We start from the raw sequence: 20,750 nt of genomic DNA, 5'->3' as shown, positions 1-20,750 counted from the left end.
TATCAAATCAATCTACTTGCCAGTGATGAAGGAGGACTCACAGATTTTTGCAAATTAATTGTCGATGTGCAAGATATGAATGATAACAAGCCTGAAATTAACATAATGTCAAAGTCAAATGTGATATCAGAGGATGCTGAACTCAATACAGTTGTTACAATGATAAACATTGAAGACAGGGACTCCGGAGAAAATGGGAAAGTCCAGTGTCTGATGAGCGAAAATGTACCTTTAATTTTAAAAGCTTCAACAAATAATTTCTACAGTTTAGTGACAGACAGTGATTTAGACAGAGAGAGAGCCTCTGAGTATAACATCACTGTGACCTGCTCTGATGAGGGAGTGCCCTCCCTCTCCAGCAGCGTCACTCTCACCTTACAGATCTCTGATGTAAATGACAACGAGCCTGTCTTTGAGAGGAGCTCATATGAGGCCTACATTGTAGAAAACAACACACCAGGTGTGTCTATATTCACAGTGAGAGCCACAGACGCTGACTGGAACCAGAATGCTCGTGTTTCTTACATTCTGGAGGACTCCTCTGTCAACGGAGTGCCAGTCTCCTCATATGTGTCCGTCAGTGCTGATAGTGGAGTCATCCATGCAGTGCGCTCTTTTGACTATGAGCAGATCAAAGACTTCAAGTTCCGAGTGAAAGCGCAGGATGGAGGCTCTCCTCCACTCAGCAGCAATGTGACAGTGAAAATGATGATCCAGGACCAGAATGACAACCCTCCTCAGGTCCTGTATCCAGTCCAGACTGGTGGCTCTGTGGTGGCTGAAATGGTTCCTCGTTCAGCAGATGTGGGCTATCTGGTGACCAAAGTGGTGGCTGTTGATGTGGACTCTGGACAGAATGCGTGGCTGTCGTATAAACTGCAGAAGGCCACAGACAGGGCTCTGTTTGAAGTGGGCTCCCAGAACGGAGAGATCCGAACCATCCGCCAAGTGAGTGATAAAGATGCAGTGAAACAGAGACTGAGTGTTATAGTGGAGGACAACGGGCAGCCCTCTCGTTCAGCTACAGTCATTGTGAACGTGGCGGTGGCGGACAGCTTCCCTGAAGTTCTGTCGGAGTTCAGTGACTTTCCACACGACAAGGAGTACAATGACAACCTGACTTTTTACTTAGTGTTGGCTCTGGCTGTGGTCTCCTTCCTCTTCATCACGTGTTTGGTGGTTATTATCTCAGTGAAAATCTACAGATGGAGACAGTCTCGCATCCTGTATCACTCCAACCTGCCTGTCATTCCATATTATCCTCCACGTTACTCAGACACTTTGGGGACAACAGGGACTCTCCAAAACGTATACAATTACGAGGTGTGCAGGACGACAGACTCCAGAAAGAGTGACTGTAAGTTCGGCAGAGCTGGTAGTCAGAACGTGCTGATAATGGATCCCAGTTGTTCAGGGACGATGCAGCGGATTCAGAGTGAGAAGAGCATCCTGGATGAACCAGACTCTCCTCTAGAGGTTAGACTGCTTTCACTTTGTTTCTACTTCTGTGTAACTATTTTTAATTCAAATCAAGAACATTTTCTGTTTTAAAAGTGGAGTGTGTGTGTCGCAGTTAAGGGTTCTCTTTGTGCTTATTAAAATCTCCACAATTTGTCTTTATGCATACGATTTTTTTTCGTCAATAAGCTATTTCATCATTATTTGTTGTTGAGATCCTGGCTGAAGTCTTTTTATTATTATTATCATTCATGTCAATATAGATTCCTTGTGAAACCAACAGTTCGTTTTTAAACTTTCATTTCTTTCATATTCACTGGGTGGAAACTTGGATTTGAAAAATACTCAGATAGGAAATATTATTAAGATATTTTCCCACATAATTTTGCTGAACGCTCGGTGGAACGGTTTAGAACTCTCTGCCCATAAGCAGAAACCTTTCTCTTACTTTCTGACATTGTGAGTATTTGGTGAAGTTTCAAAGTAGCATATTGAGTTTAATATATTGTTTATCTTTTTGGTGGCGTCACTGTATTTTTTGGAGTCAATCACAGAAAACGTGTGTTAATTTTTGTGTGAATTATTTTTTTGGACAAGAGTTGTGTCGCGATGTGTGACGTTGATCAGCATTTAGCAGTTCAGAACGTTGGACAGCGACACTCACGTTCCTCAACTGCTTCATCTTCCCTTCAAGCCACAGTGTTTTCAGAAGTATTGTAGTGCTGGCTGATCATTCGAATCTTTGGATTCCTATGTCTTAACAAGCAACATGTAACCCTTTAAAAATAAATACATAAATAATAAAAACATTTTGATTGCTATATTAATGGAACAACATATTAAAAAACATTCCATAGCTAAAATTTGATACAAACAAATTGTACCAGACATGAAATTGTACCTTTTAACATGATCTGTAGACCTTTGGTAATGTCTTCACATGACCATTGTGTATATAGTCACTGTCTTTCAAATTTAGTGTTTTTTCCTGAAGAGAAATTTTCTCAATACAGATTCAGTTTTGATTGAATCCTGCAGTTTTCTCATCTGAACTCTTAGGGCCGCTGTTGACCAGAGTGTCGACAACTAGCAGCATGTTTGTAGCAGAACCTCCCAAGTAACGTCGACATTATAAAGAAAGAGCACGACGGGAAAGGCAGGACGCTCGCGTTTTATCAATTTTTTGGGAAAGATGCGTCGGCCTTTCAGATGAAATTTCACTTTTTTGGATTATGCAGGTTCTAAATGAACACTTGTTGTTGAAATCTGTCTTTATTTATGGGATATGAACACCGAATCTCACTGAAAAATAATCGGATAGAACAATGGCCAGGCAAGTACTGTTGTTTGTCTCTGTGCTCTCCGTCAGCTCGGTGCTCGGGCAGGTCAGCTACACGATTCCGGAGGAAATGCCAAAAGGATCTTTAGTGGGTAATATTGCACAGGATTTGGGTTTACAAATTAAACGTTTGGCTTCAGGTAAGGCTCGAATTTATACTCGAGACAGCGACGAGTACGTCGAGCTAAACAGAGAAAGAGGAGTCCTCCTTGTTAAAGAGAGAATGGACAGAGAGGCGCTCTGCAGACAGACGACGCCTTGTGCTTTACATTTTCAGATTATTTTAGAGAATCCAATGGAATTTTACACTGTTACAGTGCAGATCACAGATATCAATGATAATGTACCAACCTTTAAAAAGAGTGAAATCATTTTCAAAATCAGCGAGTCAGCGATGATCGGGGCAAAATTTGTTTTAGAAAGAGCTGTGGATCTCGATGTAGGAATAAATAGTATTCATGGATATCAGCTGAATCCAACAGATAATTTTGCTCTGAAGCTACACAATAATGCTGATGGTAACAAAAACATCGAGATGGTGCTACAGAAACCTTTAGACAGAGAGAAACAAGAGCAGATGTCTCTCGTGTTGACGGCTGTAGATGGAGGAGAGCCGCAGATGTCAGGAACGATGCTGATCCTCATCACAGTTTTAGACGCTAATGATAATGCTCCTGTTTTTACACAACAAACATACAAAGCTACAGTAACCGAGAATTCACCAAAAGGAACAGTTGTTGCTGCTGTGTCAGCCTCAGATGCAGATCAAGGCTCCAACAGTAAAATTACATATTCGATCTCGAATGATGACATGAAAATATTTGATGTCAATGAGAAAAACGGTGAAGTGACTTTAATTGGAAACATTGACTTTGAACAATCACGAAACTACCAAATAAATATTCTTGCCAGTGATGAAGGAGGACTCACAGATTCGTGCAAATTAATTGTTGATGTGCAAGATATGAATGATAACAAGCCTGAGATTAACATAATGTCAAAGTCAAATGTGATATCAGAGGATGCTGAACTCAATACAGTTGTGACAATGATAAACATTGAAGACAGGGACTCCGGAGAAAATGGGAAAGTCCAGTGTCTGATGAGCGAAAATATACCCTTCACTTTAAAAGCATCGACAAATAATTTCTACAGTTTAGTGACAGATAGTGAATTAGACAGAGAGAGAGCCTCTGAGTATAACATCAGTGTGACCTGCTCTGATGAGGGAGTGCCCTCCCTCTCCAGCAGCGTCACTCTCACCTTACAGATCTCTGATGTAAATGACAACGAGCCTGTCTTTGAGAGGAGCTCATATGAGGCCTACATTGTAGAAAACAACACACCAGGTGTGTCTGTATTCACAGTGAGAGCCACAGACGCTGACTGGAATCAGAATGCTCGTGTTTCTTACATTCTGGAGGACTCCTCTGTCAACGGAGTGCCAGTCTCCTCATATGTGTCCGTCAGTGCTGATAGTGGAGTCATCCATGCAGTGCGCTCTTTTGACTACGAGCAGATCAAAGACTTCCAGTTCAGAGTGAAAGCGCAGGATGGAGGCTCTCCTCCACTCAGCAGCAATGTGACAGTGAAAATGATGATCCAGGACCAGAATGACAACCCTCCTCAGGTCCTGTATCCAGTCCAGACTGGTGGCTCTGTGGTGGCTGAAATGGTTCCTCGTTCAGCAGATGTGGGCTATCTGGTGACCAAAGTGGTGGCTGTTGATGTGGACTCTGGACAGAATGCGTGGCTGTCGTATAAACTGCAGAAGGCCACAGACAGGGCTCTGTTTGAAGTGGGCTCCCAGAATGGAGAGATCCGAACCATCCGCCAAGTGACTGATAAAGATGCAGTGAAACAGAGACTGAGTGTTATAGTGGAGGACAACGGGCAGCCCTCTCGTTCAGCTACAGTCATTGTGAACGTGGCAGTGGCGGACAGCTTCCCTGAAGTTCTGTCGGAGTTCAGTGACTTTCCACACGACAAGGAGTACAATGACAACCTGACTTTTTACTTAGTGTTGGCTCTGGCTGTGGTCTCCTTCCTCTTCATCACGTGTTTGGTGGTTATTATCTCAGTGAAAATCTACAGATGGAGACAGTCTCGCATCCTGTATCATTCCAACCTGCCTGTCATTCCATATTATCCTCCACGTTACTCAGACACTTTGGGGACAACAGGGACTCTCCAACACGTGTACAATTACGAGGTGTGCAGGACGACAGACTCCAGAAAGAGTGACTGTAAATTCGGCAAAGCTAGTAGTCAGAACGTGCTGATAATGGATCCCAGTTGTTCAGGGACGATGCAGCGGATGCAGAATGAGAAGAGCATCCTGGATGAACCCGACTCTCCTCTAGAGGTTAGTACTTCAGCCTAAAAGTTCTACTGATGTGATTGCTTGCATTTAGCAAAATTACTACCCACACCGAGTGTTTTCTTTGTTTTACTCTCCTCCGTTTAATTTATGTTACATGTGCTTCCGGACCACAGACAGCGACAGGCCAATGTTCACATTGCTGCATAAGTGATATTTCTGTGTGCTCAGTGTTGCCAATTTTGTTGAGAAACACACGGGGTTCTGACTTCAATCGGAGTGTGTCTGAGTAATTGAGTGTGCTTGTGTGTTTTGTGATGGTGCTGTTAGTTTTTTAACATTTCATGGTCGTAGTAACTTGTGGAGTTCAGCTGACTTTCAATGTTTTGTTTTGACAAATTTAGCCTTTTTTGTTTTTAAGTCTTTATAATTTCACAGTTTTGAGGTTTTCAATCACTTTGACTGAGAATCATCGTCAACGTGGTCATTTTGTCCATTACTTTGAATTACTTTGTAATACCCACAAATTTGCAGTTTCATGTTTTGGACTCGTAGGGACGCTGTTGGCCAGTGTGTGGCTGTTTCATTGCAGATTTTAGCAGCACCTCCCCAGTCATTCAGATTTGCGGGAAGCACTGTCGACACAATGCACCATCCGTGATTCAGAGAACTATGCACACGGACATCTGAATTGAATAGATTTTGCTCAGCATTTGCGTAAACAGCTACTTCATTCTTCGCCCTGCAAGAAGAACACAGTTGTTCTTTTTTGGATTATTTTTTGTTCTTCATGATTATCGAGAAACGCTGAGCGAAACAATGAGGTGGCAAGTACTATTGTTTTTCTTGATGCTCTCTCTTTGTTCCGTGCTTGGGCAGGTCAGTTATTCTATTCCAGAGGAAATGTCAAAAGGCTCGTTAGTCGGCAACATAGCACAGGATTTAGGTCTGGATTTAAAGCGGCTCAAAACAGGAAAAGCTCGCTTACATGTTGGAAACAGTGCTGAATACATTGAATTAAATAAAGAAAAGGGGCTCCTTCTCATCAAAGAGAAAATAGACAGAGAGACGTTATGCAAACAAACGACTCCTTGTGCTTTACATTTTCAAATCATTTTGGAAAATCCCATCGAGTTTTATCGCGTTACGGTAGAAATAACAGATATCAACGACAACGCCCCTATGTTTGAAATGAATAATGTGTTATTTGAGATAAGTGAATCGGCAGTGAGTGGGGCTAAATTTGTATTAGAGAAAGCGTTGGATTCGGACGTTGGAATAAATGGACTCAAAAGCTATTCTCTAAACCCCACGGATAATTTTGCCTTAAAACTCAACGACAACGCTGATGGAGGAAAAGAAATAGAGATGGTTTTGGAGAAACCTCTTGATCGAGAGAAAGAGGAGAGACTGACCCTTACACTAACAGCTGTGGACGGAGGGGAGCTTCAGCTGTCAGGGACAGTGCACATTCATGTAACTGTGTTAGACGCGAATGACAATGCTCCAGTATTTTCGCAGTCAACGTATAAAGGTAGTTTAATGGAAAATTCTCAGAAAGGAACATCATTATTGACTGTAACAGCCACCGATATAGATAAAGGACCAAATGCCTTTGTAACATATTCGATTTCAAACAATGTCAATGGTATTTTGGATTTATTCGAAATCCATGAGACAAGTGGAGAAGTACGATTGATTGGCAACGTGGATTATGAAACATCAAAACATTATCAGTTAAATATTAAAGCAAAAGATCGCGGTGGACTCAGTGACTCATGTAAAATTATATTAGATATCACAGATGTGAATGATAATGGTCCAATAATAGATTTAATGTCAACTACACAATCTATACCGGAGGATTCGTCCTTACAAACAGTTGTTGCGGTTATGAATGTTCATGATGCTGACTCGGACAATAACGGAGTAGTTAAATGTTTTCTGAGTCACGGTGAACCGTTCATTATTGAAAATACATCAAATGGTTTCTATAGCATACTAGCAAACAGTGATTTAGACAGAGAGAGAGCCTCTGAGTATAACATCACTGTGACCTGCTCTGATGAGGGAGTGCCCTCCCTCTCCAGCAGCGTCACTCTCACCTTACAGATCTCTGATGTAAATGACAACGAGCCTGTCTTTGAGAGGAGCTCATATGAGGCCTACATTGTAGAAAACAACACACCAGGTGTGTCTGTATTCACAGTGAGAGCCACAGACGCTGACTGGAACCAGAATGCTCGTCTTTCTTACATTCTGGAGGACTCCTCTGTCAACGGAGTGCCAGTCTCCTCATATGTGTCCGTCAGTGCTGATAGTGGAGTCATCCGTGCAGTGCGCTCTTTTGACTACGAGCAGATCAAAGACTTCAAGTTCAGAGTGAAAGCACAGGATGGAGGTTCTCCTCCACTCAGCAGCAATGTGACAGTGAAAATGATGATCCAGGACCAGAACGACAACCCTCCTCAGGTCCTGTATCCAGTCCAGACTGCTGGCTCTGTGGTGGCTGAAATGGTTCCTCGTTCAGCAGATGTGGGCTATCTGGTGACCAAAGTGGTGGCTGTTGATGTGGACTCTGGACAGAATGCGTGGCTGTCGTATAAACTGCAGAAGGCCACAGACAGGGCTCTGTTTGAAGTGGGCTCCCAGAATGGAGAGATCCGAACCATCCGCCAAGTGAGTGATAAAGATGCAGTGAAACAGAGACTGAGTGTTATAGTGGAGGACAACGGGCAGCCCTCTCGTTCAGCTACAGTCATTGTGAACGTGGCGGTGGCGGACAGCTTCCCTGAAGTTCTGTCGGAGTTCAGTGACTTTCCACATGACAAGGAGTACAATGACAACCTGACTTTTTACTTAGTGTTGGCTCTGGTTGTGGTCTCCTTCCTCTTCATCACGTGTTTGGTGGTTATTATCTCAGTGAAAATCTACAGATGGAGGCAGTCTCGCATCCTGTATCATTCCAACCTGCCTGTCATTCCATATTATCCTCCACGTTACTCAGACACTTTGGGGACAACAGGGACTCTCCAACACGTGTACAATTACGAGGTGTGCAGGACGACAGACTCCAGAAAGAGTGACTGTAAGTTCGGCAGAGTTGGTAGTCAGAACGTGCTGATAATGGATCCCAGTTGTTCAGGGACGATGCAGCGGATGCAGAGTGAGAAGAGCATCCTGGATGAACCAGACTCTCCTCTGGAGGTTAGAAAATTTCCTTTTTCTTTATGTCAAAGCTGCATGTTTCCTCTCTGACAACAGAATTTCAGCACCTCGGACAGAGGCACGAGTGTCTTGGCCTCCTTCTCTGTCTCGCTCTGATTCCTTTAAAATGTTCTGTGACTCTGGTGTTTTGTTTTCATCATCATCATCACTATAAATCTATGCGATACTGAGCTCACTTTTTTAATAGTTTTATTGTACTGGCTATGTTTATATCTAAAGCATTTTAGCTCAAAGTACATTTTATTTTCTTGCAGTTTTACTCTTTGAACTCAATGGGCCGCTGTTGGTCAACGTGTTGCAGTTGTAGACAGGATTTGAATCAGATCCTCCCATGTCATAACGGTATTTTAGAGAAAGAGAGTGAGAGTGAGAGCACTGTTCGCGGACTGCAAATCTATTCGATGGATTCATCAAAGCGATAGACTCATCACTTCTGGATTATATTGATATTCCTTCAGACGGTCTATTTTTACATGGGAATGTTGTTTTTAGCGTGAAGTCGATCATTACACTTGTTTTTGCTGCGCAGCGAGAATCCTGGATAGAACAATGAGACGGCAAGTACTGTTTTTCATCTCGGTCCTTTCTCTGGCTTCCGTTCTCGGCCAAGTCAGCTACTCGATTCCTGAGGAAATGTCAAAGGGATCTGTTGTGGGCAACATAGCACGGGATTTAGGTTTAGATGTGAAAAGGCTAAAGTCAGGTAAAGCTCGTATATTTACGAGCGACGGCGCAGACTATATTGAGCTGAGCAGAGAAAGAGGCGTCCTCCTGTTGAAAGAAAGGATAGACAGAGAGTCGCTCTGCAGGCAGACGACGCCTTGTGCTCTGCATTTGCAGATTATTCTAGAAAACCCGATGGAACTTTTTCGAATAACAATAGAGATTACAGACATCAACGACAACAGCCCGAGTTTTAAAAATGATGAGAAACGTTTTGAAATCAGCGAATCTGCAATTACCGGGTCTAAATTTGTGTTAGAAAGAGCGGTTGATGCAGACATCGGAATAAATGGCCTGAAAAATTATACCTTGAAACCTACAGATAATTTTGTACTGAAAATAGAAGGTCAGGCAGATGGAAATAAAAAGGTGGAAATGATTTTACACAAGCCTTTAGATCGTGAGAAAGAGGAGCAAATATCATTGCTGTTAACAGCAGTAGATGGAGGAGACCCTCAGATGTCTGGTACAGTGAAGATTTATGTCACAGTGCTCGATGTAAACGATAATGCTCCCGTTTTTACGCAGTCAGTGTACAAGGCAGCCATAACGGAAAATTCTCACAAAGGTACAACGTTAACATCAGTGAGCGCTTCTGATGCAGATAAAGGAACGAACGGGGAAGTCTCTTATTCTGTGTCTACTACTATGGACAGCGTGTCTGATATATTTACAATTAGTGAAAACGGCGAAGTCATACTCGTTGGTGAAGTTGACTTTGAAAAAGCCAAATATTACCAAATTGATATTGAGGCTAAAGACAGTGGTGGCCTTTCTGATTCCAGTAAGATTATAGTTGATGTCATTGACATTAATGACAATAAGCCTGTAATCAGTATACTTTCCAAATCTGATTCAATCCCAGAAGACTCTCCCCATGGTACAGTTATAGTTATGTTCAGTGTCTTTGACCCAGATTCAAGTAACAATGGTCAAGTGAACTGCAGAATAAATGGTAACATTCCGTTTACAATTATAACGTCTTCAAACGACTTCTACAGTTTAGTGACAGACAGTGGTTTAGACAGAGAGAGAGCCTCTGAGTATAACATCACTGTGACCTGCTCTGATGAAGGAGTCCCCTCCCTCTTCAGCAGCGTCACTCTCACCTTACAGATCTCTGATGTAAATGACAATGAGCCTGTCTTTGAGAGGACCTCATATGAGGCCTACATTGTAGAAAACAACACACCAGGTGTGTCTGTATTCACAGTGAGAGCCACAGATGCTGACTGGAACCAGAATGCTCGTGTTTCTTACATTCTGGAGGACTCCTCTGTCAACGGAGTGCCAGTCTCCTCATATGTGTCCGTCAGTGCTGATAGTGGAGTCATCCATGCAGTGCGCTCTTTTGACTACGAGCAGATCAAAGACTTCAAGTTCCGAGTGAAAGCTCAGGATGGAGGCTCTCCTCCACTCAGCAGCAACGTGACAGTGAAAATGATGATCCAGGACCAGAACGACAACCCTCCTCAGGTCCTGTATCCAGTCCAGACTGGTGGCTCTGTGGTGGCTGAAATGGTTCCTCGTTCAGCAGATGTGGGCTATCTGGTGACCAAAGTGGTGGCTGTTGATGTGGACTCTGGACAGAATGCGTGGCTGTCGTATAAACTGCAGAAGGCCACAGACAGGGCTCTGTTTGAAGTGGGCTCCCAGAATGGAGAGATCCGAACCATCCGCCAAGTGAGTGATAAAGATGCAGTGAAACAGAGACTGAGTGTTATAGTGGAGGACAACGGGCAGCCCTCTCGTTCAGCTACAGTCATTGTGAACGTGGCGGTGGCGGACAGCTTCCCTGAAGTTCTGTCGGAGTTCAGTGACTTTCCACACGACAAGGAGTACAATGACAACCTGACTTTTTACTTAGTGTTGGCTCTGGCTGTGGTCTCCTTCCTCTTCATCACGTGTTTGGTGGTTATTATCTCAGTGAAAATCTACAGATGGAGACAGTCTCGCATCCTGTATCATTCCAACCTGCCTGTCATTCCATATTATCCTCCACGTTACTCAGACACTTTGGGGACAACAGGGACTCTCCAACACGTGTACAATTACGAGGTGTGCAGGACGACAGACTCCAGAAAGAGTGACTGTAAGTTCGGCAGAGCTGGTAGTCAGAACGTGCTGATAATGGATCCCAGTTGTTCAGGGACGATGCAGCGGATGCAGAGTGAGAAGAGCATCCTGGATGAACCAGACTCTCCTCTAGAGGTTAGTCTCATCAAACAAAACATGGTTATATCTGTCTATTATGGGGCATACTGAAGTATGGATCTGCAAAAGCTGGGATTCACAATGCAGTGCACTTATGCTTTCTTCGATATCGCCAATTTTCTGTCCTAACAACTATGTGTGTTGAGCACTTTCATAATCTATATTCTATAGCAACATGCATGTCCTATTTACTGCAAAATTATGCAACATGTAAGTTTTGTCCATTTTAATTTTAAAACTTGCAGGCCTTGTTTAACCAACTTTTAGTATAGTTAAAAAATTTTAGTACTACACTGTAGAAGATCCTTAAATACAGCATTTGAATATAATATGCACTTTGCAGAATCCGGTCCAGTAGCAACATTTTATGGTCCTAATGGAATTGCTATTTATTTGACAAGACAGGTACAGAAACAAACTCTGTTTCTTTTTTCGTCAACTATTTATTGTCATGTGTGGTATTTGCAACATTGCAGCTCTTGTTCATCTGAAATGTTTGCTAGAAAAGCTTACATTTAGGCTAAGTTCTTAAGTGACTGTATTTAACAGGACAGTTTAACTTTATGAACTAAAAGTATTGCACTCATATGCCCATATGCTTAAATGGTGAACAACCAAAGACAAATAAATCGTTAGCCTAATAGCATAGTTGCCCAAGTCATGAAGGCCAGAAAATAACTTTGGCAACTATGCTATTAGGCTAACGAAATCTGACTGACATAAGTTCTGGTAATGTTTACACAAATCAGTTCATACATTTTTCAGGCATAACATGGACTGCCTTTGAGCACCACTATGTTCAAGATCATGTACAAAGTTGCTGGGAATTTCATACGTTACTAAATGGACCTGGTGCAAACTTAATTCACAATTGCAAATTGTATAAGTATTCCAAAGCAAGGAAAGACCATCATCTTCCTTGTAGTCATGCAGCTTGATAAATTACTTCTGATTTTAAATTTAAACTAAAAGACTGTCTTCATTCATTTATGAGCTATTTCTGTTGTGTTCTTCTCCATCAGTCTATTTCCACCCTAATGAATTCTGACATATTTTTCAGTGGGTGCATGGCATTTTTTTTATTCATCTGAGAATCTCTTTTAATTATTTAGTGCCATGTTTATTTAAAGAATGCAGTCTTACTTTTTCTGTCTTTAGAACTACATTGTCTTCACATAATTTGTAATTAAGTTTGTGACTCCCTTTTGTTGGCTAATCTTATTTGGATTCAGCACTAGTGTTGTGGACAGTACTACCCACTATGATGAAAAATAATGTGTAACAGGTGAAGAAACATGCCCAATCATTTCAGTGCACTTGATTACATTGTCCCCTTACTGTGAACATACAGTATAATGTCAGTGTTTCTCATGGACATTATATTAGTTTATAGTGTTAAAACCTCATAACATCCTCCAAGGTAATGTTGTGTTTTGTTGCTGAAGACTTGGTGAATGACAAGAGTTTGTTCAGGGAAGAGATATTGTACAAGAGTGAAAAATAGAAACTTTAGACAATGATTCTAAGTCAATCAGTAAGATTTGCTTTGCTTTTTTTCACGTTTCAGTTTTCAAGACTGGAAGTAAACATATTATGGCTGTCTAATGTATCATCTTAGTGCTGTTCATTGCTGCAGATTTAGTTTTATCAGCTGCTAAAGTTGTGGATGATTCTTTCTCGTGGTCAGTTTATGCCTTTTTGTTACCAGAACGTTCTAAATTACAGTAAATGTATGTGCATCACCTTGGTATTGTAACAGCTTTTTGTGGAAAATTTTCCTGTCAAAGAAAAACTGCTTCAGTCAACACTTTGATGTCTTTCTGTGTTAAGAATTTACGATTGATTTAGCATTCAATTTCGAAATTATCTTTTAAGGTTTAAGTGTTTGGTTTAACTGAACATGACTTTCAGTTTGTAGCAACATATAAAATGAAAAAACTACATACTAACTTTAGCAGTTGGACTCCCAAGCCAGGTGTTCATGTCACAGAACTGACCTGTGAACTGAGCAGTGAAATAGTGTATCATTTCTTCTATAGAGTTAGTAATTGCGCGGGAATTAGGTAAGATGGTGAAACGAGCAGTTTTATAAAGACTGAGACTCAGATTTCAACCCATTTATTTCTTCATATTAAACCTCCTTCTTCAGCTTTCTGCAGTGCACGTCTTTGGACTCTCAGGGCCGCTGTTGGCTAATGTTGAGCTTTATCCCTTTATTTGACACGTTAGACAGAGAAAGAGACACACATTCAGCACACAGTCGTCGTTGCAGCAGACCAGAGATATCGGCGCTGCCTTTCGTTTATTTCGGATTCAGGATACACGAAGATTATCAGTTTACCCCCGGAATACTTTGTAATAACGAGAACTTGACGCTTTGGAATATTACTATCTTTCAATCTGCTGTATTCGTCGGAGATATGTCGGGCAGAACAATGAGACGGCAAGTACTGTTGTTTATGTCGGTTTTTTCCCTCAGCTCAGTGTTTGGGCAGGTCACCTACTCAATTCCCGAGGAAATGTCCAAAGGCTCTCTTGTTGGTAATATAGCGCAGGATTTAGGGATAAACGTGAAAAGACTGAAATCAGGCAAAGCTCGCATATATACAGAAGACAATGCCGAGTACGTGGAGCTGAATAAAGACAGAGGAGTCCTGCTCGTTAAAGAGAGAATCGACAGGGAGGCGCTCTGCGGACAGACAACACCTTGTGCTTTACATCTTCAAATCACACTGGAAGACCCGATCGAATTTTACACCGTTACAGTCGAAATTAATGACATTAACGATAATGCGCCCAGCTTCAAAAAGGATGAGATGAAATTTAGGATCAGTGAGTCGGCTGTGATCGGAGCCAAATTTGTGCTCGAGAGAGCCATGGATCTAGATGTGGGTGTGAACGGATTGCAGGGTTATTCGCTAAAACCTACAGACAACTTCCATCTAAAACTCCACAATCAGCAAGATGGAAGCAAGAAGGTGGAGATGGTTTTGCAAAAACATCTAGACAGAGAGGCACGAGAGCACCTCTCTTTAACCCTCACGGCGACTGATGGTGGAGATCCTCAGCTGTCGGGAACAATGCGAGTAGAAATTTCAGTATTAGACGCTAATGACAATGCCCCAGTATTTACTCAGGAAATTTACAAAGTAACTATTTTGGAAACTGCTCCAAAGGGTACAGTTTTGAGTACCGTTAGTGCTATAGATGCAGATGAAGGTTCAAATGGAAAGGTGTTATATACAATAACAAACACGTTAGATGATGTTCCCGTTATATTCAAAATTGGCGAAGATAGCGGCGTAGTTTCCCTAGTTGGAACCCTGGATTATGAAAAGGGACAGCTCTATGAAATACATGTACAGGCCAGCGATGATGGGGGACTGACAGATTCGTGTAAAATCATTGTTGAGGTGACCGATACAAATGATAATCACCCGTCCATTAATATAATGTCTAAAACGAGCTCCATATCAGAAAATTCTAAGCCAGGAACTGTGGTAACTATATTCAATGTTCAAGATCCAGACTCCGGAGAAAATGGCAAAGTTGGATGTAATATTGAAGAGCATATGCCATTTCTCATGAAAACAACGTCAAAAAAATTCTTTAGCCTTGTGACTGACAGTGATTTAGACAGAGAGAGAGCCTCTGAGTATAACATCACTGTGACCTGCTCTGATGAGGGAGTGCCCTCCCTCTCCAGCAGCGTCACTCTCACCTTACAGATCTCTGATGTAAATGACAACGAGCCTGTCTTTGAGAGGAGCTCATATGAGGCCTACATTGTAGAAAACAACACACCAGGTGTGTCTGTATTCACAGTGAGAGCCACAGACGCTGACTGGAACCAGAATGCTCGTGTTTCTTACATTCTGGAGGACTCCTCTGTCAACGGAGTGCCAGTCTCCTCATATGTGTCCGTCAGTGCTGATAGTGGAGTCATCCATGCAGTGCGCTCTTTTGACTATGAGCAGATCAAAGACTTCAAGTTCAGAGTGAAAGCTCAGGATGGAGGCTCTCCTCCACTCAGCAGCAATGTGACTGTGAAAATGATGATCCAGGACCAGAACGACAACCCTCCTCAGGTCCTGTATCCAGTCCAGACTGGTGGCTCTGTGGTGGCTGAAATGGTTCCTCGTTCAGCAGATGTGGGCTATCTGGTGACCAAAGTGGTGGCTGTTGATGTGGACTCTGGACAGAATGCGTGGCTGTCGTATAAACTGCAGAAGGCCACAGACAGGGCTCTGTTTGAAGTGGGCTCCCAGAATGGAGAGATCCGAACCATCCGCCAAGTGAGTGATAAAGATGCAGTGAAACAGAGACTGAGTGTTATAGTGGAGGACAACGGGCAGCCCTCTCGTTCAGCTACAGTCATTGTGAACGTGGCGGTGGCGGACAGCTTCCCTGAAGTTCTGTCGGAGTTCAGTGACTTTCCACACGACAAGGAGTACAATGACAACCTGACTTTTTACTTAGTGTTGGCTCTGGCTGTGGTCTCCTTCCTCTTCATCACGTGTTTGGTGGTTATTATCTCAGTGAAAATCTACAGATGGAGACAGTCTCGCATCCTGTATCATTCCAACCTGCCTGTCATTCCATATTATCCTCCACGTTACTCAGACACTTTGGGGACAACAGGAACTCTCCAACACGTCTACAATTACGAGGTGTGCAGGACGACAGACTCCAGAAAGAGTGACTGTAAATTCGGCAGAGCTGGTAGTCAGAACGTGCTGATAATGGATCCCAGTTGTTCAGGGACAATGCAGCGGATGCAGAGTGAGAAGAGCATCCTGGATGAACCAGATTCTCCTCTAGAGGTTAGAAAACTATAACAATCACATTGTCTTTTTATTTAATGCGAAACAAGAGAATGGTACTGGTGCATTCCTTTGTAATAGGGGTGTCAAACTCAGTTCCTGGAGGGCCACTATCCTGCATGTTTTAGATGTTTCCCTCTTCCAACACACCTGATTCAAATGATCAGGCTCGTTATCAGGCTTCTGCTGAGCTTGATGATAAGCTGATCATTTGAATCAGGTGTGTTGAAAGAGGGAAACATCTAAAACATGCAGGATAGTGGCCCTCCAGGAACTGAGTTTGACACCCCTGCTTTATAAGCAATAGGTTCCTGTGGAGTTCCAAAATTGTTTTTTTAATAGAAGTCTGTGATGGTTAGAAGTGTTCTAACACTACAACTCATCCATTCAGTACCATGGACAGTGACACTGAACACACTTAATTCTATAATATACCAGTACCTGTTTATCAGTGTGCTGTGGTTTTGTCTTAGCCTCATACACACGTGGACAAAATTGTTGGTACCCCTCAGTTAAAGAAGGAAAAACCCACAATTCTCACTGAAATCACTTGAAACTCACAAAAGTAACAATAAATAAAAATTTATTGAAAATTAAATAATCAAAATCAGCCATCACTTTTGAATTGTTGATTAATATAATTATTTAAAAAAACAAACTAATGAAATAGGGCTGGACAAAAATGATGGTACCCATAACTTAATATTTTGTTGCACAACCTTTTGAGGCAATCACTGCAATTAAACGATTTCTGTATTTGTCAATGAGCGTTCTGCAGCTGTCAACAGGTATTTTGGCCCACTCCTCATGAGCAAACAGCTCCAGTTGTCTCAGGTTTGATGGGTGTCTTCTCCAAATGGCATGTTTCAGCTCCTTCCACATATGTTCAATGGGATTCAGATCTGGGCTCATAGAAGGCCACTTTAGAATAGTCCAACGCTTTTCTCTCAGCCATTCTTGGGTGTTTTTGGCTGTGTGTTTTGGATCGTTGTCCTGTTGGAAGACCCATGACCTGCGACTGAGACCAAGCTTTCTGACACTAGGCAGCACATTTCTCTCCAGAATGCCTTGATAGTCTTCAGATTTCATCGTACCTTGCACACTTTCAAGACACCCTGTGCCAGATGCAGCAAAGCAGCCCCAAAACACTACTGAGCCTCCTCCATGTTTCACCGTAGGGACAGTGTTCTTTTCTTCGAATGCTTGGTTTTTGAGTCTATGAACACAGAGTTGATGTGCCTTACCAAAAAGCTCCAGTTTGGTCTCATCTGTCCAAAGGACATTCTCCCAGAAGCTTTGTGGCTTGTCTACATGCATTTTTGCAAATTCCAGTCTCGCTTTTTTATGAGTTTTTTCAGCAGTGGTGTCCTCCTTGGTCGTCTCCCATGAAGTCCACTTTGGCTCAAACAACGACGAATGGTGCGATCTGACACTGATGTACCTTGGCCTTGGAGTTCACCTTTAATTTCTTTGGAGGTTGCTCTGGGCTCTTTGGATACAATTCGAACGATCCGTCTCTTCAATTTGTCATCAATTTTCCTCTTGCGGCCACGTCCAGGGAGGTTGGCTACTGTCCCGTGGGTCTTGAACTTCTGAATAATATGAGCCACTGTTGTCACAGGAACTTCAAGCTGTTTAGAGATGGTCTTATAGCCTTTACCTTTAAGATGTTTGTCTATAATTTTTTTTCGGATGTCCTGGGACAATTCTCTCCTTCGCTTTCTGTTGTCCATGTTCAGTGTGGTACACACCTTTTCACCAAACAGCAGAGTGACTACTTGTCTCCCTTTAAATAGGCAGACTGACTGATTATGAGTTTGGAAACACCTGTGATGTCAATTAAATGACACACCTGAGTTAATCATGTCACTCTGGTCAAATAGTTTTCAATCTTTTATAGAGGTACCATAATTTTTGTCCAGGCCTGTTTCATTAGTTTGTTTTTTAAAAATAATTATGTTAATCAACAATTCAAAAGTAATGGCTGTTTTTGATTATTTAATTTTCAATAAATTTTTATTTATTGTTACTTTTGTGAGTTTCAAGTGATTTCAGTGAGAATTGTGGGTTTTTCCTTCTTTAACTGAGGGGTACCAACAATTTTGTCCACGTGTGTATCTGTCATTTGTATCTATTATAAATCATAGACAATGATTTTGCAATTACAGCTTTTGCTTAGTTATTGAGTTGCTTCAACACATTGTGAAACTATATTTTATGGGAAATACAAATTATGCTCAAGCGGCCCAAATCACTCTTGTTTCACCACAGCTTTCCCAATGTGAGCTAACACTGAGCTATTCTTTGATCATGATTGTTGTAATTTATATTTTTTAACTCAAAGGGTCGCTGTTGCCAAGCGTGTTGCAGTTCAGCTAGATAGTTGTTTTTGTTTTTTTTCTGTGTGTGTCCTGCCCCTTCTGTCGATGTGTTAGACATAATCAGAAAAAGACAGCCTGCGTTCATGAGGAGCATTGCGAGGACTTGTGAAAACGGAATACACGGTTTTCCTTGCTATACTTGGAGTGGGAATGGTTTTTTATTTGTTTGTTTTTCAACCTTCCCACTGACTGAAGCGGCGATGCTTCATTTTTAGTGGCGCAGGAAGATAAACGAGGTCGGACAGAACAATGAAACGGCAAGTACTGTTGTTTCTCCCGGTGCTGTGTCTCAGCTACGTGCTCGGGCAGGTCAGCTACTCCATCCCCGAAGAAATGGTCAAAGGCTCTGTCGTTGGTAGCATAGCGCATGATTTAGGTTTAGATCTTAAGAGGCTGAAATCGGGTAGAGCTCGTGTCTACACGGGAGGCAGCGTCGAATACATTGGGCTGAATAAAGAGAGGGGAGTCCTCCTTGTCCACGAGAGGATAGACAGAGAGGCTTTATGTGGCGAGACGACGCCTTGTGCTTTACATTTCCAGTTAATTCTAGAAAATCCTATGGAACTGTTTCGTGTGACAGTCGAGATCACAGATATAAACGACAACACCCCCAATTTTACGAATACAGAAAAACGCTTTGAAATTAGCGAATCAGCGGTGATAGGATCAAAATTCATCTTAGAGAAAGCAGTGGATTCTGACATTGGGAGGAATGGCTTACAACAGTACACCCTAACTCCAACTGATCACTTTGTATTAAAACTAGAAAATCAGGCAGACGGGAGCAAAAAGGTAGAGATGGTTTTACAGAAGCCTCTAGATCGAGAGAAGCAGGAATTCATGTCGCTGCTGTTAACTGCTATAGACGGGGGAGAGCCGCAGATGTCAGGGACAATGCAGATATTTATCAATGTATTAGATGTAAATGACAATGCACCGACATTCGCCAAACCCCTTTATAGAGCAAAAATACCAGAAAATTCTCCTAAAGGCACCAGTGTAACGACTGTAAGTGCGTCTGATAGAGACATTGGTTCAAATGGAGAAGTATCATATCTAATATCTAGCAGCAAACGAATTTTATCTGAGCTGTTTAAAATTAACCCCAGAACCGGTGAAATTATCCTGGTCGGTGAAATAGATTTTGAAAAGGCTAATTCTTATCAAATGGATATTGAAGTTGTTGACAGCGGTGGGCTGTCTGATTCAACTAAAGTAATAGTTGATGTTATAGATATAAATGATAATAGTCCTCACATTAACATTGTTTCTAAATCAGAGTTCATATCAGAGGACTCACCACCCAACACTGTCATTACTATGTTGAGCATAAACGACCCAGATTCAGAGAATAACGGGAAAGTTGAATGTAAAATAGACAAGAGCATCCCCTTTAAAATACAAACTACATTAAATGGCTTTTATACTATTGCTACAGAGGTCGCTTTAGACAGAGAGAGAGCCTCTGAGTATAACATCACTGTGACCTGCTCTGATGAGGGAATGCCCTCCCTCTCCAGCAGCGTCACTCTCACCTTACAGATCTCTGATGTAAATGACAACGAGCCTGTCTTTGAGAGGAGCTCATATGAGGCCTACATTGTAGAAAACAACACACCAGGTGTGTCTATATTCACAGTGAGAGCCACAGACGCTGACTGGAACCAGAATTCTCGTGTTTCTTACATTCTGGAGGACTCCTCTGTCAACGGAGTGCCAGTCTCCTCATATGTGTCCGTCAGTGCTGATAGTGGAGTCATCCATGCAGTGCGCTCTTTTGACTACGAGCAGATCAAAGACTTCCAGTTCAGAGTGAAAGCGCAGGATGGAGGCTCTCCTCCACTCAGCAGCAATGTGACAGTGAAAATACTCATCCAGGACCAGAACGACAACCCTCCTCAGGTCCTGTATCCAGTCCAGACTGGTGGCTCTGTGGTGGCTGAAATGGTTCCTCGTTCAGCAGATGTGGGCTATCTGGTGACCAAAGTGGTGGCTGTTGATGTGGACTCTGGACAGAATGCGTGGCTGTCGTATAAACTGCAGAAGGCCACAGACAGGGCTCTGTTTGAAGTGGGCTCCCAGAATGGAGAGATCCGGACCATCCGCCAAGTGAATGATAAAGATGCAGTGAAACAGAGACTGAGTGTTATAGTGGAGGACAACGGGCAGCCCTCTCATTCAGCTACAGTCATTGTGAACGTGGCGGTGGCGGACAGCTTCCCTGAAGTTCTGTCGGAGTTCAGTGACTTTCCACACGACAAGGA

At 42.4% G+C, this 20,750-nt stretch overlaps 3 protein-coding genes across 10 annotated transcripts in view; all 3 read left to right on the top strand.

Moving 5' to 3' along the window:
- LOC110971872 (protocadherin beta-16-like) overlaps nucleotides 1-20,750 on the top strand; it is a 74,389-nt gene that overhangs the window by 37,372 nt on the left and 16,267 nt on the right. For 2 of the 6 annotated variants that reach the window (XM_051954401.1, XM_051954403.1), the window contains one exon: nucleotides 1,324-2,788. The exons of 1 other annotated variant lie outside the window; for it this stretch is intronic. In XM_051954401.1, coding sequence (XP_051810361.1) covers nucleotides 1,324-1,551 — 228 coding nt within the window. In that variant the 3' untranslated portion in view covers nucleotides 1,552-2,788. Of the gene's footprint in view, nucleotides 1-1,323; nucleotides 2,789-5,058; nucleotides 5,444-20,750 lie in introns of those variants that run through there. 3 more of the 6 variants (XM_051954400.1, XM_051954397.1, XM_051954402.1) reach the window with 3 other exon arrangements.
- Nucleotides 5,726-11,348, top strand: LOC110968537 (protocadherin gamma-A11-like). 3 transcript variants are annotated; one of them, XM_051954432.1, is made up of 2 exons: nucleotides 5,726-7,589; nucleotides 10,545-11,348. In XM_051954432.1, exons 1-2 carry the CDS (start codon nucleotides 5,937-5,939, stop codon nucleotides 11,331-11,333), a joined length of 2,442 nt encoding a protein of 813 aa, XP_051810392.1. In that variant the 5' UTR covers nucleotides 5,726-5,936; the 3' UTR covers nucleotides 11,334-11,348. The 3 variants fall into 3 exon arrangements, with proteins under 3 accessions (XP_051810392.1, XP_051810391.1, XP_051810394.1); XM_051954431.1 differs by having other exon boundaries at nucleotides 5,727-7,518; nucleotides 10,474-11,348; XM_051954434.1 differs by lacking the exon at nucleotides 5,726-7,589 and having other exon boundaries at nucleotides 8,659-11,348.
- On the top strand, nucleotides 13,489-16,135 carry LOC110968535 (protocadherin beta-16-like). Its single transcript, XM_051954396.1, has one exon. The coding sequence runs from the start codon at nucleotides 13,703-13,705 to the stop codon at nucleotides 16,118-16,120; it is 2,418 nt and encodes an 805-aa protein (XP_051810356.1). The 5' UTR covers nucleotides 13,489-13,702; the 3' UTR covers nucleotides 16,121-16,135.

Source organism: Acanthochromis polyacanthus, chromosome 10, assembly GCF_021347895.1.
Source record: "Acanthochromis polyacanthus isolate Apoly-LR-REF ecotype Palm Island chromosome 10, KAUST_Apoly_ChrSc, whole genome shotgun sequence".
NCBI classification, from domain to species: Eukaryota; Metazoa; Chordata; class Actinopteri; family Pomacentridae; genus Acanthochromis; species Acanthochromis polyacanthus.
Note: the sequence above shows the minus strand (reverse complement) of the source record. Positions and strands in the feature narration are given on the sequence as shown.